The sequence below is a fragment of the Neoarius graeffei genome, chromosome 13 (genome assembly GCF_027579695.1).
Source record: "Neoarius graeffei isolate fNeoGra1 chromosome 13, fNeoGra1.pri, whole genome shotgun sequence".
NCBI classification, from domain to species: domain Eukaryota; kingdom Metazoa; phylum Chordata; class Actinopteri; order Siluriformes; family Ariidae; genus Neoarius; species Neoarius graeffei.
In genome coordinates, this window is record NC_083581.1 from 70682576 (window position 1) to 70704509 (window position 21934).

The following is a 21934-nucleotide window of genomic DNA, read 5'->3' on the forward strand; positions in this document are numbered from 1 at the left end:
TGTAGATACATCTCATACATCTTTCCCATTTACACCCTCTTGGGAGATACGTAATGATTAATTAAAATAAAACATGATCGAAATCTCATCACATGTATGTTAAATATAAATATGGAGTACTGAATCGCAGTAAACTGTATACAGTAATTTATCATATATCACCCCCTTCTGGCCAACAGTTGATCTTACCCCATGCATCCAACAAAAACGTTCATGGTGTAACAATTTGCCTGCAAGAATGAACCAAACCTCCACATTGTGATGCAGGACGGGTTTTTACTTGTGTTCCACAAAGAAAGTGTGTCAAGTGGTTGACGACACACAATACACACAAACATCACACTGGCTCACTTTCTATAATATTAGAGCAGAAACATGACGAAAAGTCCCAACTGAAACAGAGTACAAGCTTATAAAATTCAGAAACGCAAGATATTGTGAACGAACGTGCCGTGTTCTACCACTGAGAAAGCTGTACAGATCCCAATAGGAAGCGTTCACAACTGCTTAATCACAGAGTCCAGGATTTGTTCCCTCAGGGTACAAACAACGCAAATGTGTCCACAAAGGTACAACAGTGGTCCTTTTTGTGTCTTGTGAGGTGTAAAAGTAAACTGCATGCTCTCCGTGATCTCACAAAAGGGGAGAAAGGGGGGAAAAAAAAAAAAAAAAAAAAAAACACAGCCTAAAGGGAAGCACCAGCATTTATAGCTTATAAGTTATACTGTAGTCCTCCCTCCACCGATAACACAAAGTAAATGCCTAACGTTAATTTATTTGGATACGGTTTTTAACTAAACAGTGTCGCAAAATAGCTTGACAGAAAAATAGATTTTAAACATATGAACTAAAATTTATCCCTCATAAATTTCTCATAGAATCCCCAATTACAAATCCTACACTATACATTTTACAATCCCAATTAAAATAGTATCACCACCACAAAGAAAATCAGGCAACTCTTAATTTATAAATTCATTATAAATTAAAATTATTCAGTCAATGGCCAAGCAAGTTATAGTCATTAAAAAAAAAAAGATGGTTGTGAAGAATTTCACAATATATTAGGAATTTTTATAAGAATTTATACTATTAGCCTTTTTTTTTTTAAGATTAGTGTCATTAAAGTATCAATCATTTATAACTGTGCTGTTCGTTTGTGCACAAGAGTCCTGATTCTTGGGAACATACCATTCAATGTAAATTTTTTTTTTTAAACATTCTGGGAAATAAATACGTAGGTAACACTACATCTCTTTCTCTGACACCATCAGCCACTTTAATAGGAACCCCTGTACTGCTCATTCGTGCAATTCTCCAAATCAGCCAATCACATGACAGCAGCACAACCAACCAACCAAAAAAAAAAAAAATAAATAATAATAAATCAGCTGAGCCTCTACCCACTGTAGCCTGTTCTTTGGGCAACCGGAGTGGAACCTGATGTGATCTTTGGCTGATGTCGCTTGTCCACCTCATGTTTTAACACGTTCCGAGATGCTTTTCTGTTCACCACAGACGTCAAGAGGAGTTATTTATCGGTGTGTAAATCTTCACCCAAGTCACAATTCAATTTAATTTTCTTTTTCGATAAATTAAAAATTTAGTTTACTGCGGCATGATGGGGTAGTGGTGAGAACTGTCGCTTCACAGCAAGAAGGTTCTGGGTTCGAATCTTACGGCTGATGGGGCCTTTCTGCGCGGAGTTTGCAAGTTCTTTGCATGTCTGCGTAGGTTTCCCTCACAGTTCAAAGACGTACAGATTAGGTAAAATACCCAGCCATTAGGGTTGCACAGCTCAGTGCGTACTTGGTGCCGGTGCCAAGCCCAGATAGTTTAGGGAGAGTTGCATCAAGAAAGGCATCCGGTGTAAAACCTCTGCCAAAAACAAACATGCAGAAAAACGATCCACTGTGGTGAACCCTAATGGGAGCAGCCAAAAGAAAAAGAAAATTTTATTGACCAAAAATGCACTATTTATTTTCCTATTATATAAAAAAACCCTTCATTTTATTCATACCCAACAACAATTATTTACAAACATGTGCAAAGGTTGAAGTAAAATAGAGCTTATTAAATCAAATATTCCTTTTTATTTTAAAAAAAAAGACAAAATCGGCCTTTTCTTAATAAACATGTGATGGCTGTAGTCGGGCTTGAAATATTAAAACAACTATTTCCACCTTTTTTCCTTCCTCTTTCAGCAGTATGTTAAAAAAAAAAAAAAGCAGCTCTGATTTATTGTTAAATTTATTTATCCAATCACACGTCCGAGATGTTATTGCTTGTAACTTCCGCTTACTGTGACGTCACGCTCATTTCCACTATTGTACGGTTATGCCCTCTGCTGTCTAAGCAACGCAATTACAGCTTGCAAAAACTGATTGTGCAAGCTGGTGATGATCACAATTCAGTTTATTTCGTCCGTCATAAATTTGTATCGCGATTTATCGTCACACGATATATATCGTTACATGCTCAAGTTACTGTCGCCTTCCTGTGATGTTAAATAAGTCTGGTTATTGTCCTCAGACTTCAATTCTTTTCCACTTAAGACGCTGCTGACTGGGTGTGTGCGCACTGTAACGTTAAATGAAGCTCGTGTTCCGTATCTACAAGGTTTTATTCTGCCACACAATTGCCCAACTGGAGAACAACATAAATGAACAGGTACTGCTATTAAAGTGGCTGATGAATGTATATTAACACAGATTTATAAGGCTGTTTTGCTCCTTTAGTATACCACTAATTGCTCTGCAGTGCATTACAAACAGTGTTCTCCACCTCTCTGCCTCGTATATCCACAGAGTCTCTGAGGAGTACGTACTGTTTAACAGACTCAGGCAGCGGGAGCTGGTTCACAGCTGTAGGAAGGTACTGCGCCCCGAGGCTGCTACGTACAGCGCAACGGGCTAGATCTCTCAGCAGCGCCGGTTGGGCCATCATGCTGGTGAGGCGAGCCAGAAGCTGCGGATGTTTACTCAGCTCGTGAGGCATGGAGCCATCGGCCCGGCGCATCTCCAGTCTCCCCGCAGCACTGCACAGCAGCTCCAGACACTGTTCTTCCTGCTCGGAGCCCAGGCCACGCGCCAGCAGTGCCACCAGGCGCGAGATGGGAGTCTGGCCCTTCATGTTGGTCACGTGAACTTGGGCGCCGTAGTCCAGCAGCACACGCACGCTCTCCAGGTTTCCCTTCATGGCAGCCCAGCTGAGTGGCGTGTCATTGTTGTAGTCACGTGCGTTAGGATGGGCGCCACTCTCCAGCAGCGCACGTGCACACTCGGGGTTGTCTTTGAAGGCAGCCCAGTGTAGCGGCGTGTCCTTGTTGCCATCCAGCGCGTTGGGTTGAGCTCCATATTCCAGCAGCAACTCCACACAACCCTCATCTTTCTCTGCTGCGTAATGCAGCGCCGTGCGATTGTAGCCATCCAAAGCATTTACCTGTGTGCATGATACAGTGTGATTAGATAGCCTTAACGAGGCAATGCAAACTAACAGGCATTAAACCGAGCTCCTCCATCATCACTGAACACAACCCCAACTGCAAAAAAAGTTGGGATTCTGTGTGAACTGTAAATAAAAACAATGAGAATTTGCAAATCAATCATGGAAACCCTAAATTGCATTGAAAATAGTACAAAGACAGCATATCAAATGTTGAAACTGAATTTTTATTGTTTTTTTGAAAAATATGCGCTCATTTTGAATTTGATGTTAGCAACACATTTCAGAAAAGTTGGGAAGGGGCAACAAAAGACTGAAGTTGTGTAATGCTTCCAAAAAGAAGAACAAAAAAAAAAAAAAAACCCTAACTAATTTCGTTGATTGGCAAAACAAGTCAGTATCATGATTGGGTATAAAACAGGGTATCTGCACATTTCTGATAACCAAAAATAATACTTTTTAAGGCCATTTTAAGACCTGTGAGAATAAAAAATAAGACCACTACTGCGGGGAAAAAATATTTAAAAAAAAATCAGACTCTAGGCTATTATGGTCAAAGCATATTTATATTTTAATCGGTGCATCTCCAGTTTACGAACAGAATCTTGTCTTTCCCACAAGTAAACGATTTTGCATATTCAGAATCCGGGAACATTGCCCTGAAGACGGTGCCCACATCTTCGTTCGAATTGTAGGAGTGGTGTCGGTCAATCGTTTGCAGAACCCACAGTATTTCAGCCTTAAGTGTAGCGGTCGAGGCAAAAGCACTTGTGCTGGGAGAAGTAGGCACCAAAGGGAAAGTGGGCTTTGCGCCAACGTTTGCAACCGGTGCTGCAAACATCTGCATGGGAACTGTTGTTACCTGACTGGCGGCAAAGCGTTTATGCTTTTCCCCTTTCATCTGAGCGTCAAGGGCAGTAGAGCCCATTGTTCCCAACTTTAGGTCTTTCTTGCAGAGTTTACACCGAGCTTCATTTTCGGACGTTGCTTTTGACAACCAACCGCTATATTTCTGGTCCTCAAGCCACTTGTCCCTAAACTTACACTTCCCCATCCTACATGTCTGCAACGCTAAAGAAACCACTTCTTCGTCTTTTCCCACAACACTATAAGGAAAACACTGCCCCCTAAGTGTTGTGTGACGCCTGTACTTTTAGGTACAGAGCAGTCTTTTTGCCATCTTGTTACACATTGACATGCGCTGTTTGAACAACGTTAGCACGGAAAAAAAAAATGTACAAACATTTTTGTGCCCCGATGAAATTTAATGCCACCCATATGAAAATTAATGCCACACTTCGAAATATTAGCAAAATACAAGGCTATTTAAGGCCTTAAACGCCATATACTGTATATCAGACTTTTTAAGGATCCGCGGACACCCTGAAAAAGAGCATCCCAGAGAGCCGGAGTCTCTCAGAAGTAAAGATGGGGAGGGGTTCATCGCTCTGTGAAAAACTGTCCACAATATGATTCAAAGAATCTGGAGAAATCTCTGTATGCAAGAGACAAGGCTGAAAACTGACATTGGATGCCTGTGATCTTCAGGCCCTCAGGAGACACTGCATTAAAAGCAGAGACACGTGGAAATCACTGTATGGGCTCAGGAACACTTCAGAAAACCATCGTCTGTGAAGACAGTTCATTACTGCATCCACAAATGCAAGTTAAAACCAGATATAAGCAATATCCAGAAACACCTCCACCTTCTCTGGGCCCCAAGCTCTTTTATGATGGACTGAGGCGAAGTGGAAAACTGTCCCGAGGTCTGACGAATCAAAAGTAGAAATTCTTTTTTGAAATCATGGACACCACGTCCTCCAGACTAAAGAGGAGAGGGACCATCCGGCTTGTTATCAGTGCACAGTTCAAAAGCCAGCATCTGTGATGGTCTGACGGTGCATTAGTGCACATGACATGGATAGCTTGTATATCTGGGAAGGCATCATTAATGCTGAATGATATAAACACGTTTCAGAGCAATATGCTGCCATCCAGACAAAATATTTTTCAGGGAAGGCTTTCCTTCTTTCAGCGAGACAATGCCAAACCGCTTTCTGCACATATTAAAACTGCATGGCTCCACAGTAAGAGAGTTCGGGTGCTAAACTGGCCTGCCTACAGTCCAGACCTGTCTCCTATTTCAAACATTTGGTGCTTTATGAAGTGCTAAATATGACAAAGGAGACCCCGAATTATTGAGCAACTGAAATTGTATCTCAGGCAAGAATGGGACAATATTTCTCTTTCAACACTACAGCACTTGGTCTCCTCAGTTCCCAAATGTTTACAGCGTGTTGTTAAAAGTAGAAGTGATGCAATACAGCAGTAAACATGCCCCTGTCCCAACTTTTTTGAAACATGTTGTTGACATCAAATGCAAAATGAGCATATATTTTTCAAAAAAAAAAAATCTCAGTTTCAACATTTGATATGTTGTCTTTGTACTATTTTCAATGTAATACAGAGTTTCCATGATTTGCAAATCACCACATTCTGTTTTCATTTACAGTTACACAGCATCCCACTTTTTTTATGCCTCCGCCACCGTAAGGTGCAGGAGGCATTGTTTACGGGTTGTCTGTCTGTCTGTCCCGAAACCTTGTGAACGCGATATCTCAAAGGCTAATGAAAGGAATTTCGCCAAACTTTTATCATTTGTGCGCTCTGGGACAAACATGAACTGATTAGATTTTGAGATCAAAAGGTCCAAGGTCAAGGTCGCAGTGAGGTCAAATGTCTGTCCGAAAACCTTGTGAACACAATATCTCCAAGGCTGATACAAGTAATTTCACCAGGTCACGATTACTGTGAGGTCCAATGTCCATCCCCAAATCACAACTTAATAAGGCGTGTAGTCTACCGGGCGGAGGCATCCCCATCAACGCCGTTGGCGTCGAGTTCTATCTAGTTTAAGAATTGGGGTTGTAGATTCACGGACATGTCCAGATATTTAAAAAAAATAAATAAAATTAAATTTTACCATACAGTGCCCTCCACAATTATTGGCACCCCTCATAAAGACGTGTTAGGCTTCTAATAAATTCTTTTTTTTTTTTTTTATAATATAGGACAACAATGTAAAAAAAAGAAAAATCCAACCTTTAATTCAAGTGCATTTATTCTTTGGGGAAAAAAAAAAAATCCCACATTAAGAAATAACTCCTTTTACATGAAATCATGTGTGCCACAATTATTGGCACCCCTGATGTTAATACTTTGTACAACTCCTTTTTGCCAACAAGACAGCGCTTAATATTGTCCTATAACATTTCACAAGATGGGAGAATACAGAGAGAAGGATATTCGACTATTCGTCTTTGCACAATCTCTCTAAATCGTCCAGAGTCCTGGGTCCTCTCCTATGCACTCTCCTCTTCAGCTCACCCCACAGGTTTTCAATTGGGTTGAGGTCTGGGGACTGAGATGGCCATGGGTGGAGCTTGATTTTGTATCTGGTGAATCATTTTTGTGTAGATTTGGCCACATGTTTAGGGTCATTATCTTGCTGAAAGACCCAGTGACGATCCATCTTCAGCTTTTGGGCAGAGGCCACCAGATTTTTTTTATTTAAAATGTCCTGGTATTTCAAAGAGTTCATGATGCCATGCACCCTAACGAGGTTCCCAGGGCCTTTGGAAGAGAAACAGGCCCGCAGCATCACCGATCCTCCCCCATGCTTCACAGTGGGCATGAGGTGCTTTTCCGCATACTTATCTTTTGTGATGTATTAGAGTGTTTGTTGCCAAAAAGCTCTATCTTGGTCTCATCTGACCAAAGCACACGGTCCCAGTACCGCTTAGCGAACTCCAGACGTTTACGTTTATGCTTGTAAGTGAGAAAAGGCCTTTTCCGTGCATGCCTCCCAAACAGCTTGTTGGCATGTAGATAGCGCCTGATGGTTGTTATGGAGACTTTGTGACCCCGAGATGCTACTCTTTGATGCAATTCTCTAACAGTGAGCTTTGGAGAACTTTTTACTTCTCTTACCATCCTCCTCATTGTGCGTGGTGGCAAGATAAACTTGCGTCCTCGTCCAGGCTTGTTTGCCACTGTTCCAGTTGTTTTAAACTTCTTGATGACTCCTCTGACTGTAGATATGGGCAAGTGTAGGCGAGCGGCTATTTTCTTGTAGCCATCGCCTGACTTATGAAAGTTGACACACATCTGCCTTACTTGAATGGTGTGTTCTCTTGTCTTTCCCATGCTGAAGAGTGGATAAGAGAAATAAGCCTGTGTCACATCATATTTATACCCCAGGGAAACAGGATGTGATGAATTACTCAGTGCGTTTACATGCACATCCAAATCGAGCTACTGTCGGTAATCGAGCTAAGGGTCCCAGAGAAATCCAATCCTACATGCACACAAGGAAATCGAGCTATTGTGTGAGGTACATTGTACACCCGAGCCACAGGTGGCGCTACACGCCCCATCGTGTTGGTACACTTCCGGTTGTTGTCATGAAGAAGAGGAGTGATTTCCACTTTACATTCACACCACATGTCATTGCCACCTGTTGGCTACAAACTGTCCTGCGCAGACCACTGTTTTGTAAGACAACTTATTTTGCACAATTGTATATTTTTCTAAAGTCCATTTTTTGCTTACAATTTAACTTGTGTCTTAATAAACACACAAAAAGTTCAATTGTTTTTTGTCTCCTTGTTCCTCCTGACCTCTTCTGCTGCTCGCTACTACTACTGTTGTCATGCCGACCGAGGCTGTTGTGTTTCCCGCTTGTGGTCTCGTCACTCCCGGAAGGGAAGTAAGTAGCTCGACTACGTAGCTCGATAGGGTTACATGCACTAAGTAGCTCGGCTACAATCGCATAATCTAGGTCGCGTAGCTCGATTACAAGAAATCCAGTTCGTTTCGATTTCAACCGAGCTAAGGTGCATCCATGGCATTTAGAACTTCGATTTCAGCCGAGCTACGGCAGAAATTCGATTTTCTCTATGTGCATGTAAACACACTGACTGATTAAAGGTTCCTAGATACTCTGGTCAACTTTATAAACTACAATAGAAATGGCAGAAATTTTTCAATTACATTTATTTTCTAGGCATTATGGATGCCAATAATTGAGGAACAGGTGATTTTATGAAAAATATTTCTTAGTCAGGGATTTTTTTTTTTCATTTCACTTGAGTTAAGGGTTACATTTTTCAACAATTTTCAGTGTGAGATGATGCTTCTGCAATAAAAATGGAATTTATTTTAAGGCTTTTAACACATCTTAACCAGGGGTGCCAATAATTGTGGAGGGCGCTGTATATGCAATAAGAAACCAGACAGTAATCTGGTAACTGCCAAAATAAAAATCACATTCTGTGAAGGAAAAGTCAAAGGATCTACAGCTCCAAATGTACTCGTTCCCAAAGCGTGAGCCTTAAAGTGCTGATGACACGTTTTTGACATCTTTGGCGATGTTTTATAACATAAAAAGTAATTCCCGATGATCCATATATTAATTCACGAAGGTGCCTATTTTACAAGTTATGATAAAAAACGCGGCTATTTGGGCAAATTTGACAGGGCTGCAGCACCCAGGAGACGAAAGAGGAGGAGGAGCTATATGACATCAGCGAAAGAACCTTCCTCCTCACTTACCAGTTTGTTGTTGATGCGACAGGTGTTCAGTTTGTCATTATTAGTATTATTATACATTTTATATATATATATATAAAAAGTTATTATGCCTTCGCGTTGTGTTGCCGCCTTTTGCTCCAAAACCCACAAGGATGGGGTAAGTTTATTCAAATTTCTCAGACATCCCGAGCTGCATGCAAAGTGGGTGAAGCAAGTCAGGCGCACTCGTGACAAGTGGGAGCCCTCACCAACATCCGTCCTGTGCTCTGAACACTTCGATTTGGATTGTTTTGACACCCTTCCCAGCTTAAAAGAATCTCTTCGGTGTTCAGTTCAGCACAAACGTGTGTTACTACCATCAGCAGTGCCTACACAGTGTTGCCAGATTGGGAGGTTTCCCACCCAGTTGAGCGGTTTCAAGTGCATTTTGGTGGGTTTTGAACATATTTTGGGCTGGAAAACGTCAGCAGTATCTGGAAAACGTCAGCAGTATCTGTTGCCAGATACTGCTGACGTTTTCCAGCCCAAAATATGTTCAAAACCCACCAAAATGCACTTGAAACCGCCCAACTGGGCGGGAAAAATCCCAATCTGGCAACACTGCCAGTATTCCGGAGGGGGTCTACTAGTAGCTATGCCGGATCCAAAGACAGTCCTCCTGTCAGAACATGTGTTGTGAAACAACATAAGATAAAGGTACGTAGCGCTATAGATTCTACATGATAATCATAAATGTAATCATAAAGTCGGCGTGATATCAGTCATGTATTTGCTTGTGAAAGCTTGCGGCTTTCATGTAACTGCCGCCTAGCAACAAGAGGCAAAGGGTAAAGAGGGTAGGCCATCATAGATTCTATTCGGAAGAGATCAACACAATTCTAGACTCCCAGAAGAGGAAGAGCTAGCACTAGAGTGTTCACCGGCGTTTTCATGCGCCATTTCCATTGAGAACCAGAGTAGAACAGCCAGTGAACCGCAGCGTGTTCTCCCGCTGACGTCACAACATGGCCGCGAGCCACGGACCCAGTTTTCTTGCGCTGTGCAATTAAAAGTTGGATATTTGCGGAACAACAGCTTCTTTTCACGTAATTATAACAGAAATCTAACATGTTTGCCATGTTGTATAGTTTATTTAAGAAATTGCATAGAGTCATGTTCGTGTCATCAGCCCTTTAAGCGCTGCATTTTATTTATCCTCAAGTGTCGTACCTCTGCACCTTTCTCCAGCAAAAGCTCCACACAGTCTGCATCAGCCACCATGCAGGCGCAGTGCAGGGGCTTCAGAGTGCCGTGCATCCTGTTCACATCGGCTCCCTGTGATGAAAAGTTATTAGAAGTATCCAAATAAATTGTTTGTTGTAGTAGTTAATGTTTACCTTGAAAAGCATTACCTTGCGTATCAGGTCTTCCACATTGTCGTGTGGGAATGAGCGAATGGCTGCGATTGTTCGGATGAGCCTTTCCGAAAGGGAGTATTTACTCTGAATACTCTGCATGATGTACCACATAGTCGAGCTCATGTGGAGCGAAAGGACATTGCACCCGTACCGGGTGATGCCTCACGTCTTTAACAAGCTTTTTAAAGAAAAAAAAAAAGAAGACATGTCAAATTACATGACAAGCAAGCAGCACCGAGTCTTAACACCAATAACTATAATCTGTAAATTTCTGATCAATTATACAATTTCTTATTCACAAATTATTCCAAAAAGTGATGCACGTTGATGACTCCTTTACAACTTGAGATCATTTCTTCACCTTTTTGAGCGTGAGCCGGAAATACTAATGATGCTTCTCTGTCCTATTAAAACGAATATAAATCAATCAAGTTTTATTGCCAAGTATGTTCTCTAGAGATGGGATTTATGGCTCTTTGATGGAATCCGCATCTTTGTGATCCGTTCTTTGAAAAGAGCCGTTCAAAAGACTGGCTCATTTGGCTCTTTTTAAAGAAGACAGCGTCTAAAGAAGCCAGATCCCTCTGCTTAGACAGTGACATCAATATTTCTGGACATACCTTTTATATAAAGCAACCTAGACTTACATTATTGTAACCCCTAAACGCTCATAAATAACCATTCAAAAAAACAATGAGGGCTTTAATCAATGTCCATGCAGAACGGCTTTTCTGTAAAAAAAAAAAAACCCACTCAACATCAATAACATCAAAATGCTTTTCTGGCAAATGTTGCATTTTGCTTTATTGTTCGGCTCACGGGCGAAGTGCGCCCACACGCTGCTCCTTTTCCTCTGGCTCATTTCCAAATCCATGTCTGTTCTCCTCCTCAGTCACTCCGACTGCAACTGAACTGACAGACTCTCCCACGTTTTTTTTTTTGGGTACACGTGAAGACAGCGTGCACAACTGGTGCCATCCCTCCCCCAACCCTCCAATTCTCCAATTAACTACTCTGAAACAGAGCCACGCAGGGTTTTTTTTTTTCTTTCTGGAGAGCGCACATGCAAGCAGCATGACCACAACGGGCTGCGCTCTGACGACCACCTCCCTCCCACTCCCCGATGTCACATCGGTGCCTATTTGTCTGATAGCTACATTTGCATATCAGACAAATAGGCACCACTGTGCCCTCACCGTGACCTTTCCCTAACTCAGTGAAGGGAGGAGTAAAGGAGGAGCTTTTTCATCTGAAACACAGTATAGAAAAAGAACGACAGAAAGAACGGCTCCCCCAGCTCGAGACTCGGTTCTCGTCGTTCATGCCTAGGAGCCGTTCAAAAGAATCGGTTCGTTCGCGAACGTCACAACATTGATGTTCTCACGTACCAGGAATTTGCTTTGGTGATTGGTGTTTGAACAGTTAAAATAGAAGAATTTAGCAAAGTAGCTATATACATGGAATAAAAAACTAGAAGAATCTGAAATATACAAATTTGAAAGTGGACATATTTAAGGGGCGTGTGCAGGAGTTGTTGAAGTCCAAGCTGTGTAGTACGTCACGGAATGTGCAAAAATAGGTCACATGATGAAGATGGAGAACAGACATGATAACGTGTGAGGAAAAGCTATGATTAAATTTTTTTTTTTTAAAGTTCCGAACCAAAAGTTACACAAGAACATCCATCCATCATCTGTAACCGCTTATCCTGTGCAGGGTTGCGGGCAAGCTGGAGCCTGGCCCAGCCGACTATGGACGAGGTATACCCTGGACAAGTCGCCAGGTCATTGCAGGGCTGACACAGAGAAACAAACAACCATTCACACACCTTCACATTCACACCTACGGTCAATTTAGAGCCACCAATTAACCTAACCTGCAGGTCTTTGGACTGCTGGGGAAACTCACGCAGACAACATGCAAACTCCACACAGAAAGGCCTCCGTCGGCCACTGGGCTCGAACCCAGAACCTTCTTGCTGCGAGGCAACAGTGCGAACCACTCCACCACCCGACAAGAACATCCTTTAAGTTGAAATTACAAGCAGTGGTTTTCTTTTAAACGTAATAGACTTTGAGTACTCACAGATCAAGTCTTAGATCATTTGGCCACAGCACTGCCAAATTCTCTAATCTCATTGGTCAGAAGGTGCTGATTAAAAAGTTTCTATAAAAGCAGCTCAGACAATTGTGCCAGCTTTGATTCAGATCACGTCTTCATATTAAAAAAAATGTGCTTGTTCAGGTTTTTATTGAACAAAGGAAAACATTAGTGGTGAAATTCAGCTTTGTATAAAGAGATGCTTGGAAGGAGTCTCCAGTGTTAGCTTTTTTACATGACTCTGATGGCATTTAACAGAGGCTCTTATCCAGAGCAACTGGGAAGCAGTTGGGGGTTAGGTGCTTTGCTCAAGAACACTTCAGCCATTCCTGCTGGTCCAGGGAATCAAACCAGTGACCTTTTGGTCCCAAAGCTGCTTCTCTCACCATTAGGTTAAACCATGGCTTCCCCCCTAAAGCTTGTGCATCAACATATTGAATATGTCACACTTAATTTTTTCTCCCGGACAGAGGGCTTTTTGACAAGCTAACTTTTTTTTTTTTTTTAAACAGAAAGGACTAAAGAGAGTTTGGTGAGGAAATAACAGCTTAAAGCTGCTATAACAGTGATAACAGGAAGTAACTTGTTTTGTGTATGTTCCATTGCATGGAATCTACAGGTCTAAAACAGGTCTATAAAAACACAAAAACTAGGATGCGGTGGGCCATGAATAGATTTGCAATTATTGGTAAATTGCTGCAAATATAATAAATGGAATAAATCACTTCAGGGACACGCTGTTATATGAAAACAGTAACTCCATTGCAGGCTACATCACTTCACAAGTGTATTTTATTCCTTAATTTTCTGTTCTGATAAAATGGTTCGAAAGCGTCTTCTGCTTGAATCAGACTACATGATTGCTGTGTCTTGGTTAGGAGACTGACATCACTAAAAATCTGATCCACCGTCCTTAAAGCTGTACTGCCTTCCAGATTTTTTTCAAGTGTAGGTCATGAAAAGAATTTTCCCCGACACAATTATTTTTGTTTAGTGGACTGAAAGCTACTGAATTCAAAATCACAGACTTCCAATTTTTAGTTTTTTTTTTTTAAATAGAACAACTAATGAATTTCGGGCCACATGGCCCTAAATTCTCCACCATTTTTTCTTGCTTCACCATGATGCAATACAAGATACTACATCATGCATGACGTGGTGGGCTTTCCCCGTTCGCACAAGGCATTGTGGGATACGAATTTGAAACAGGAGAGAAAAATGAAGGATGTGAGTGTGCGAATGAAATGTGAAAGACTGACTCCAGCAAGGGTAGTATCTCACTGGGCTGCGACAGCCCGCGACACAATTGCGATAAAATATGCGAATTAACGACAATTTTCACTCGGAATCACACTGAATTGATATTCGGATATTTTACCGCAATTGTTGAGTCTCCAACTAGTCGCAGGCTGTCGCAGCCCGGCTTTCCCTCGGCAGGCAGGGAAGTAGAGGAAGCTTCACGGAAACTGACTTGAGAAGGGTTCGCGACGACTTTGCGACACCAGCGAAGCATTTGCGGCTATTTTGAGAGAAATTTTGTCGCATTCATTTTTTGAACATGTTAAAAATTTCAGCGACGAAGGAGCGACACTTTGCGACTCATGCGAGGAAATTGAGAGGCCCGTGAATGTTTCAAGACACTTTTGAAACTCTCTTGCAAATGACGTTCGCAATTTGTCGCAAGCTGTTGCAGCCCAGTGAGATACAGGCTTAAAGTGAGAAGAAAAGATATGTCATCTACGAAGGAAAGGAAACGCAGGACCAAACTAATAAATATCTGCGGTCAGCGAGCACCTCGGCGTGATTAACTATTCGTTTAGCGACAGAATGATGGAACCATCAGTGCACGGTCAAAGGTAAACCTGTGGATGGCAGTAATGCAACACTGGATGCCAGCTGCTATAAAACTCAAAAGACAATGAAGGTAGAGCACGCGCATGTGCACACGGACTTCCTCTGTCTGCTTGACTGCGCAAAGTGAGCGATTTCATGCACGTTATTTGCTAGGGAATCCCCTCAAATTAAATAACTTCCCAGCCACAGAATGGCCCTTTTTTTTTTTTTTTAAAGATATTACAGAAATAAACATGCAAATTTCAGAAGGAACTAAATTTCACTGATGTGAAATCGAAAGGCTGTCTACTTTTAAAGTCCTTGCCAGTTGTTGGGGAAGAGGATCACAAGGTGGCCAAATCATGACCCTCAAGAAACACCGCAGCTAGTCTCAAAAATACAAAAAAAAAAAAAATTCTGAATTTGCGTCAGACACCATAATTAATCGCTCTACCACGATTCTATCACACAAGGCCCATTTGTCGTTTTTAACATTCATATATTCGGGCTCACCGCGGCTGATAATTTTCCAGTGACAAAATGGGGCTGAAGTCGTGTTGTCTAATCCCAATATTAGATGTCGCATGGCTCAGACACGTTCTGGTCATGACGATTCGAATATACAGGTCCATCTCAGAAACTGGTCTCTTATTTGGGACACCATTTGGTCAAAAAATAAATTTTCTACTTTTACTTTTTTTTTTTGCATTTACCCAACACTCAATGTTTCTTTTGTCATGTTTAATAAGAATAAAGATAGCATCTTGCTTTATCTGGCCTCCACTCTGGAAAGGTTTTTTGATTACAATTCAAATGCTTTTGTAAAATTGATTTACATATAAAAATAACTCCATCATGAAGAATTAAAGCCCCTCCTTCACAGATGAGTCAAAATATTGAATAAATTTCCTCTTTTTGATTGCTTGGGTTAAAAATGCCAAGTTATAATGACTGAATCGATTATTCACTTAAATATGAATAATATGATACATTTTGGGTATTTGATATGGCGAAATAGGACACAATGGAAAAATCAAGAACACACCGGAAAGATGAGAATAACGGCGGTGGTAAAAGAACAGCAACTATTGAGGTTTTTCACCCACGTGACCAAGTCATGTGATGCATCGTTAGGCTGCCATTTTGGACGTCACGGCTCGAATCAGTTTGAATGCGAGGAAGGCGACAAACGAGAAACATAAAAGAAAAAGGAGCGAGATGCAGAAAACACCTTCACTATCCAGCGACGTAAGGCATTTCCAGGGCAAGCAGAGGGAGAGGTATTTGCAAAAATTGAGGTTAGCAGGCTTAGAGAACGACGTTCACCTGCTTCCACCAGGATTGAATTGTCTTGGCCAGCCCTAAGGGTCCCATCTGCATCTCATCATTGCTGAGGAGTGTGCTCCCATCACCCAATCAAGCATCCAGCCAGAGCAGGTCATGATATTTTTTACCATATTAACATGCCATTGTTGTGTGTTATGCCTGATGTAAAGACTCTCGTCTCTGCGAGTCTACCACACAGATTTAATACTTGTCATTTTTAGGGCATACCTAACAACCTGTGTTTTCTTTCTCTCTCTTCCTCCCCCCAATCTGTCCCTCTGAGTTACATGTTGATCCTGGGATTGAGATGCTGGCCTCTTCTGCCCCTCAGACCTGCTTGATCCATCCTGGTGCCCTGTGTCTGGTCGGAGTTTTATCGCACCGCTCCTGTGAAGGACGGCCGCATGAGGACAGTTGAGGGTTATACCTGTTAAAACTGTTAATATTATAGTCAGGCTGTCTGTTGTTGCCCAAATGAGGATGGGTTCCCTTTTGAGTCTGGTTCCTCTCGAGGTTTCTTCCTCATGTCGTCTGAGGGAGTTTTTCCTTGCCACCGTCGCCACAGGCTTGCTCATTGGGGATAGATTAGGGATAAAATTAGCTCATGTTTTAAGTCGTTCAAATTCTGTAAAGCTGCTTTGCGACAATGTTTATTGTTAAAAGCGCTATACAAATAAACTTGATTTGATTTGTTCACTGACGTACGGAAGTACACGAAGCCCTCGTCTTTACCTGACTTCGGCCCACATGATCTGTATACCTATGTCGTTAAAAACCCATCGCCATACACAGGTATTGATCTGAAAGCGTAGAAGAGTTTGGATGCCTACAAATATTTTGTGTCAGGCTGGGTAACATGCCTACATCAGCGGGTCGTCCCTGGAGCCGGTGGGCACCATCTTCTTACAGCTAAGGTTTGTTCACATTTTCATTTACTTTCAGTCCTCAGGATAAACAAAATGTTATTAAATGTCATTGAAATAACTTCTTAGTCTGTTGAGACATGGGCCGTTATAAATTTGCTGTTACCAGGCAATGACCAAGAACTGTATTATTAGGGTCGGTGTCTGTGTTGTAGCAGTGTACTAGCAGCTAGCTGTTAGCACTAGCTAATGTCAACAACATCATAGCTGGTATGATACTGTAGCAATGTTTACGTTCAGTCATTTGGATGACTGTTAAAACCTTTCAGTCTCAAGTTTTTCCTTTACTGTATTTACTAGTTTACTGTAATTATGATCCGGCAGCTATTTACACCGGATCCAGTGTAAATAGCTGCCAGAGCGCGCTCCGGCTTGCTCCCCCTCAAATTAAGCAGCGCGCTCCGGGAGCAAGCCGGAGCGCGCTGCTTAATTTGAGGGGGTGCAAGCCGGAGCGCGCTCCGGAACCTCGGCTGGAGCACTCCGGGAGCAAGCCGGAGCACACTGCTTAATTTGAGGAGGAGCAAGCCGGAGCGCGCTCCGGCAGCTATTTACACTGGATCCGGTGTAAATAGCTGCCGGATCATAATTACAGTAAACTAGTAAATACAGTAAAGGAAAAACTTGAGACTGAAAGGTTTTAACAGTCATCCAAATGACTGAACGTAAACATTGCTACACTAACATACCAGCTACTATGTTGTTGACATTAGCTAGCTTGACCTTCAAAATGGCGGACACCGGGGCGTCAGGTGAAAAACCTCAATACCGGCTGAAGGTCGTGCGGGTCTCTGCTGCGGCGTGCGAGCAACAGGACATCACAACCTCACCAGATGGAGCGCAAGGCGGGGGCGGGGCAAAATGACTGGCCGTAGATTCTATCAAAAGTTCGATCTAAATTGACCATGGTTGCAAAACATTAGCCAAAAATATGCAAACACTACGAAATATGAAAGATAAAAAAGAAACATTCTATTGCCTTATGCTGCAAGACTAAAACAAAATAAAACTATCAAAACTCACCTTTTCAGTGATAACGTCCAAACAGATCACCCGCGTAACAGAGACCGCAAACAGAAGCACGATCAACTTCTAACTGTTGGAGTGGAAAATTCCATTCTACACATGCAAATTGTTAACGCGTGTCCTTCCCCGCACACAAATAACACGCTACGGTAAAAAATAGACCACAACTCATTTTATAGCTCAGAAATTCACACAAGACCAACCAGCTATCATCGTAACATATTCTGTAAGAAACATATTCTATACCTAACTTTCAGCTTTCGTTTTAAAAAAACAAAATCACAGATTTATAACTAAATGTTTATATGGCGTAGTGATTTTAAGCTACTACTTTTGGTGAAGTAGTGACCTTGACCCTGAGGCTTTCCATTTAGATCAAAACACACGATCGTATTGGTTTTGCGGAAAACGGAGTTACGACAGTGATCAAATATTTTGCATGATGAGATGAGATGTTTTATTACGGTTATGATTATTCTGTGAGCACACTATACACCTAAGGATTGAAGTTACAACTTAAAATACAATTAGTAATAACTGTAGACTTTTCAGTGGACTACAACCTTTTTAAGGGAACGCGATGTATTTGACCATTTATGTCCCAGATCAAGCCGCCATTTTTCCACAAAGCTGCAGAGTTTTTGCCAAATTCTGAATAGAGTATTCACATCAACGATTTAGTTTTCATCTGTATCATTTCTTTCATTATTTTATTTCAAATTAAAACTAACATCACCATTCAAAACCGGATAGTTTATTGACTGAGTATATTTAGTGGGCTACCCCCACAGTACCCTAGCCTTGGAAATCCCATGCTGCTTTGCACAATCGTTCCGATCTGAAAAGACAGCATGGAAACTATGGTCTAAAGGCTCCCCTGAGTTAGGGAGCCAATCAGAGAGTGGGGAGGGGTGGAAAGACGGTGACGCGTACTACTCGACAAACGGAAGCTTGTAGTTTATTTGGGACTGTTTACGGATCACATTTAACATGGCGACGAGCGATACGAACCAAACTTTCGATCAAGCTTTGTCTTGCACAAACGGCAGTAATCGTTCGGTGCCATTGTTTTCCTATTTTTGTTTTGCCTTCTCTTTCTCCTTCCTTCTCTTCTTCGCTCTAACTACGTCACCGGGTACAACTGCCATGATTGGCCATGGGCTACGTACACGCCAAATGATAGACATTTGCAACGTCCAATAAACGGCCGTTGACAATCGTAAACCACACCTCCCCTACGAGAAATTCAATAGGCGGATTCCAGACCATATTTCACTTGTGATATGGTCTGGTGTTAACCAGACTAATGGCCCTTTTCCACTACCCTTTTTCAGCTCACTTCAGCCCGACACGGCTCGCGTTTCGACTACCAAAAACCAGCACGACTCAGCTCGCTTCAGCCCTGCTTAGCCCCTAAAACTCGCACCGTTTTGGAGTAGGGCTGAAGCGAGCCAAAGCGAGCCGAGTGAGGCTGGGGGCGTGAGCAGACACTCCCCTGTGCACTGATTGGTGAGGAGGAGTGTCCTCACATGCCCACACACGCCCCGCGAGCGCGCTGGGATCTGTAAACACCGTAAACCCGGAAGGAGAAGAATTACGAATTACGAGAATTTCTGAAGCCTTATGCGCCTCGCCTCATCTATACGCTCTTGCCAGTATCTGTTGGCGTTGTCGGTGACAACAAGCCACAGCACCAAGACCAGCAACACTAACGACTCCATGTCCTCCATGTTTATTGTTTACTATTCGGGTCGTGAGACTACCACTTAAAAGCTCACTGATGTCACTGTTTGCGCTGCTTAACGACATCACCTGACGTCCACCCACTTTCGCTAACTCCACCCAATGTGTCCACCCACTTCCAGCCAGCACGGTTCAGCGCGGTTGTAGTCGAAATGCAACTCCAACAACCCCGCTCAGCCCGGCACGGCTCAGCCGCGTTTGTAGTGGAAAAGCGGCATAACAGTACCCAGTTTCTGAGACAGACCCATATGCAAATAAGGCCTCTTGTGACGTCATCTGACGTTTTCAAGCGAGTTCTGTAGTGTGCCTTTGATACTTTCCCCTGAAAAGAGTCAGAAACACGAGCAGCTTTCATGTATTGTGTTAAGAGCAAAAACAAGCTGGAATAAAAACACAACAGGAGAGGATTAGCAAACACTGGAGCGGATTCTTAGCCTCAGAGCAAAAACGAATGCCTTGTTTAGCAGAATATTAACTAAATGTTCTCTCACACACCCGAGTGAATTGTTTACTTCCAAAGCTGTACAAATCAAGCAGCTATGCTACATGACGGCTAGTTAGCTAGCTACACACTTTTATAATTTCTCTCCATATATTTATATAATAATAATAATAATAATTTTACCCACGACATTTTGTACAATATTAGACTAGTTAATATGTCCAAGTTAAAGCAGCTCCCCAAAGCCCTGGAATAACATGCAGTCGGAGAAACACAATCAGCTGTTTGGATGTTTTTAGCCCGGGTTGTTTTTGCTAGCTCGCCTTCCGCGGCTAACCGGCTAAAGCACAGAAACCGCTTTAAACTAGTCTGAGTTGGGCTTTTCGGTCATTCGGCTCAACCGTTAAATAAAAGTGGTGAATATTTTTGTGAACGACGGTACAAACGGACAGTAAAGCCGCTTGTGGTCAGGGCTGGAGCAGGGTTAGCTCAGCTCAGCTCAGCAACCGGAACAAACTGTTCTCGCGAATGGAGAGAAAATACAGAATACATTATTTCTCAATTCAGTGGTTTTATAAAGACAATTTTGTGGAAATATTTGTGCCTATTAACAAAACAGAACTCACTGAGGAACGATAGTGCTGAGTATTACAGGTTGATCAGTCCGGAAGAGCAGCAGCGGAGCCTCCCGTCAGGAACACAAACACTGCTGAAGGGCGGGAGAGGAAGTGGAGAGGGAGGCGCGCGCGCGAAGACACACTCGCTTTTCCGGTCGAGCTGGGATTTATAGCTCTTTGATGGGATCCGCATCTTTTTTGTGATCTGTTCTTTGAAAAGAGCCGTTCAAAAGACTGGCTCATTCGGCTCTTTTTAAATATTTATTCAGTTTTAACCCTTTGATGCAAAACATATGCACACCCCTTCTAATGCACAACATGGGTCAAAAATGACCCGCATTCATTTTCCAGGTTATTTCATGCTGACTGAGTTTTTCTTTGCTCTATCTTTTTAAATCAATTTATTTTATGATTGAATATTCCAAGTATTCTTTAAATATCTTGTTTTTAATTGCCACAAATCCATCCATCCATCCATCATCTGTAGCCACTTTATCCTGTTCTACAGGGTCGCAGGAGCCTATCCCAGCTGACTACGGGCGAAAGGCGGGGTTCACCCTGGACAAGTCGCCAGGTCATCACAGGGCTGACACCAGTGGCGTAGGCACATAAGGGCAACAGTGGGCCGGTGCCACTATGATTGACGGCTGGCCCACCCTATCGGAGGTGTCCAACTTGATTGACAGCTGGCTCGCCCACCATAGAGGAGGTGTTTTTAACGTGAAATTCAATGAACAGCAGGATAACAATAATGTAACACGAAACAAAACACTTTGAATTAAGTATAATGTTACAACTATTTACAGAAATTATATTTTTGTCAGTGTTTTTTTTTCTCTATAATCATTTTGATTGGCTAATGCCCGCGTTTTTGATAAGCGGCAAGAAGCAAACATCCGTTGCTATGCCAAAAAACGGAAGTCATCGCTGACCTAGAATGCTAGTTTAGCTGCGCTAACTTAAACAGAAAATGTCTAAACAGACATCGCTGTCCTCTTTCTTTAATAAGCCAAAAAGATCGAAATCAGAAGAAACAGATGTGGACAATGATGATAATGCCGTTACAAAACAATAGCGAATAAAGACCCGTTGTCTATAATGTAGGGTTTGTTTTTTTTTAAGTAAGCAAAATAGGGGGGTGAAAGGGTAGGGTTGTCAGCTGTCCCTTACAATACGGAATCGTCCTGTATTTCAAAACAAAAGATCTGACCTGCTCTGAGCTGAAACTTGACACAATTCTTAATCTTGCCATTAATCAGAGGGCTGTGAATCAGATGGGATTTGCTAATATATTCACCCTAAAATTGGTTAGAATGCAGGAAATTGCATCTAAGAAATACAATTTTTTCTGGGGGAGGACCCCCAGACCCCCCACTTACAATGGAGTCCACTTTATTTCATAGAAGTCCACAGTATTACAAATTTCTGCCTACGCCCCTGGCTGACACATAGACACAGACAAACATTCACATTCACACCTACGGTCAATTTAGA

At 42.2% G+C, this 21934-nt stretch overlaps 1 protein-coding gene across 2 annotated transcripts; it reads right to left on the reverse strand.

Annotated features, from left to right (window-relative positions):
• Positions 1–256: 256 nt before the first annotated feature.
• asb8 (ankyrin repeat and SOCS box containing 8) lies at positions 257–20533 on the reverse strand. Of its 2 annotated transcripts, none has more exons than XM_060938445.1 (4): positions 20450–20533; positions 10428–10611; positions 10246–10350; positions 257–3441 (listed from the first exon to the last, which is right to left on the reverse strand). In XM_060938445.1, the coding sequence occupies exons 2-4, from the start codon at positions 10554–10556 to the stop codon at positions 2746–2748; spliced, it is 930 nt and encodes a 309-aa protein (XP_060794428.1). In that variant the 5' UTR covers positions 10557–10611; positions 20450–20533; the 3' UTR covers positions 257–2745. The 2 variants fall into 2 exon arrangements, with proteins under 2 accessions (XP_060794428.1, XP_060794427.1); XM_060938444.1 differs by lacking the exon at positions 20450–20533 and adding an exon at positions 15921–16064.
• Positions 20534–21934: the final 1401 nt, after the last annotated feature.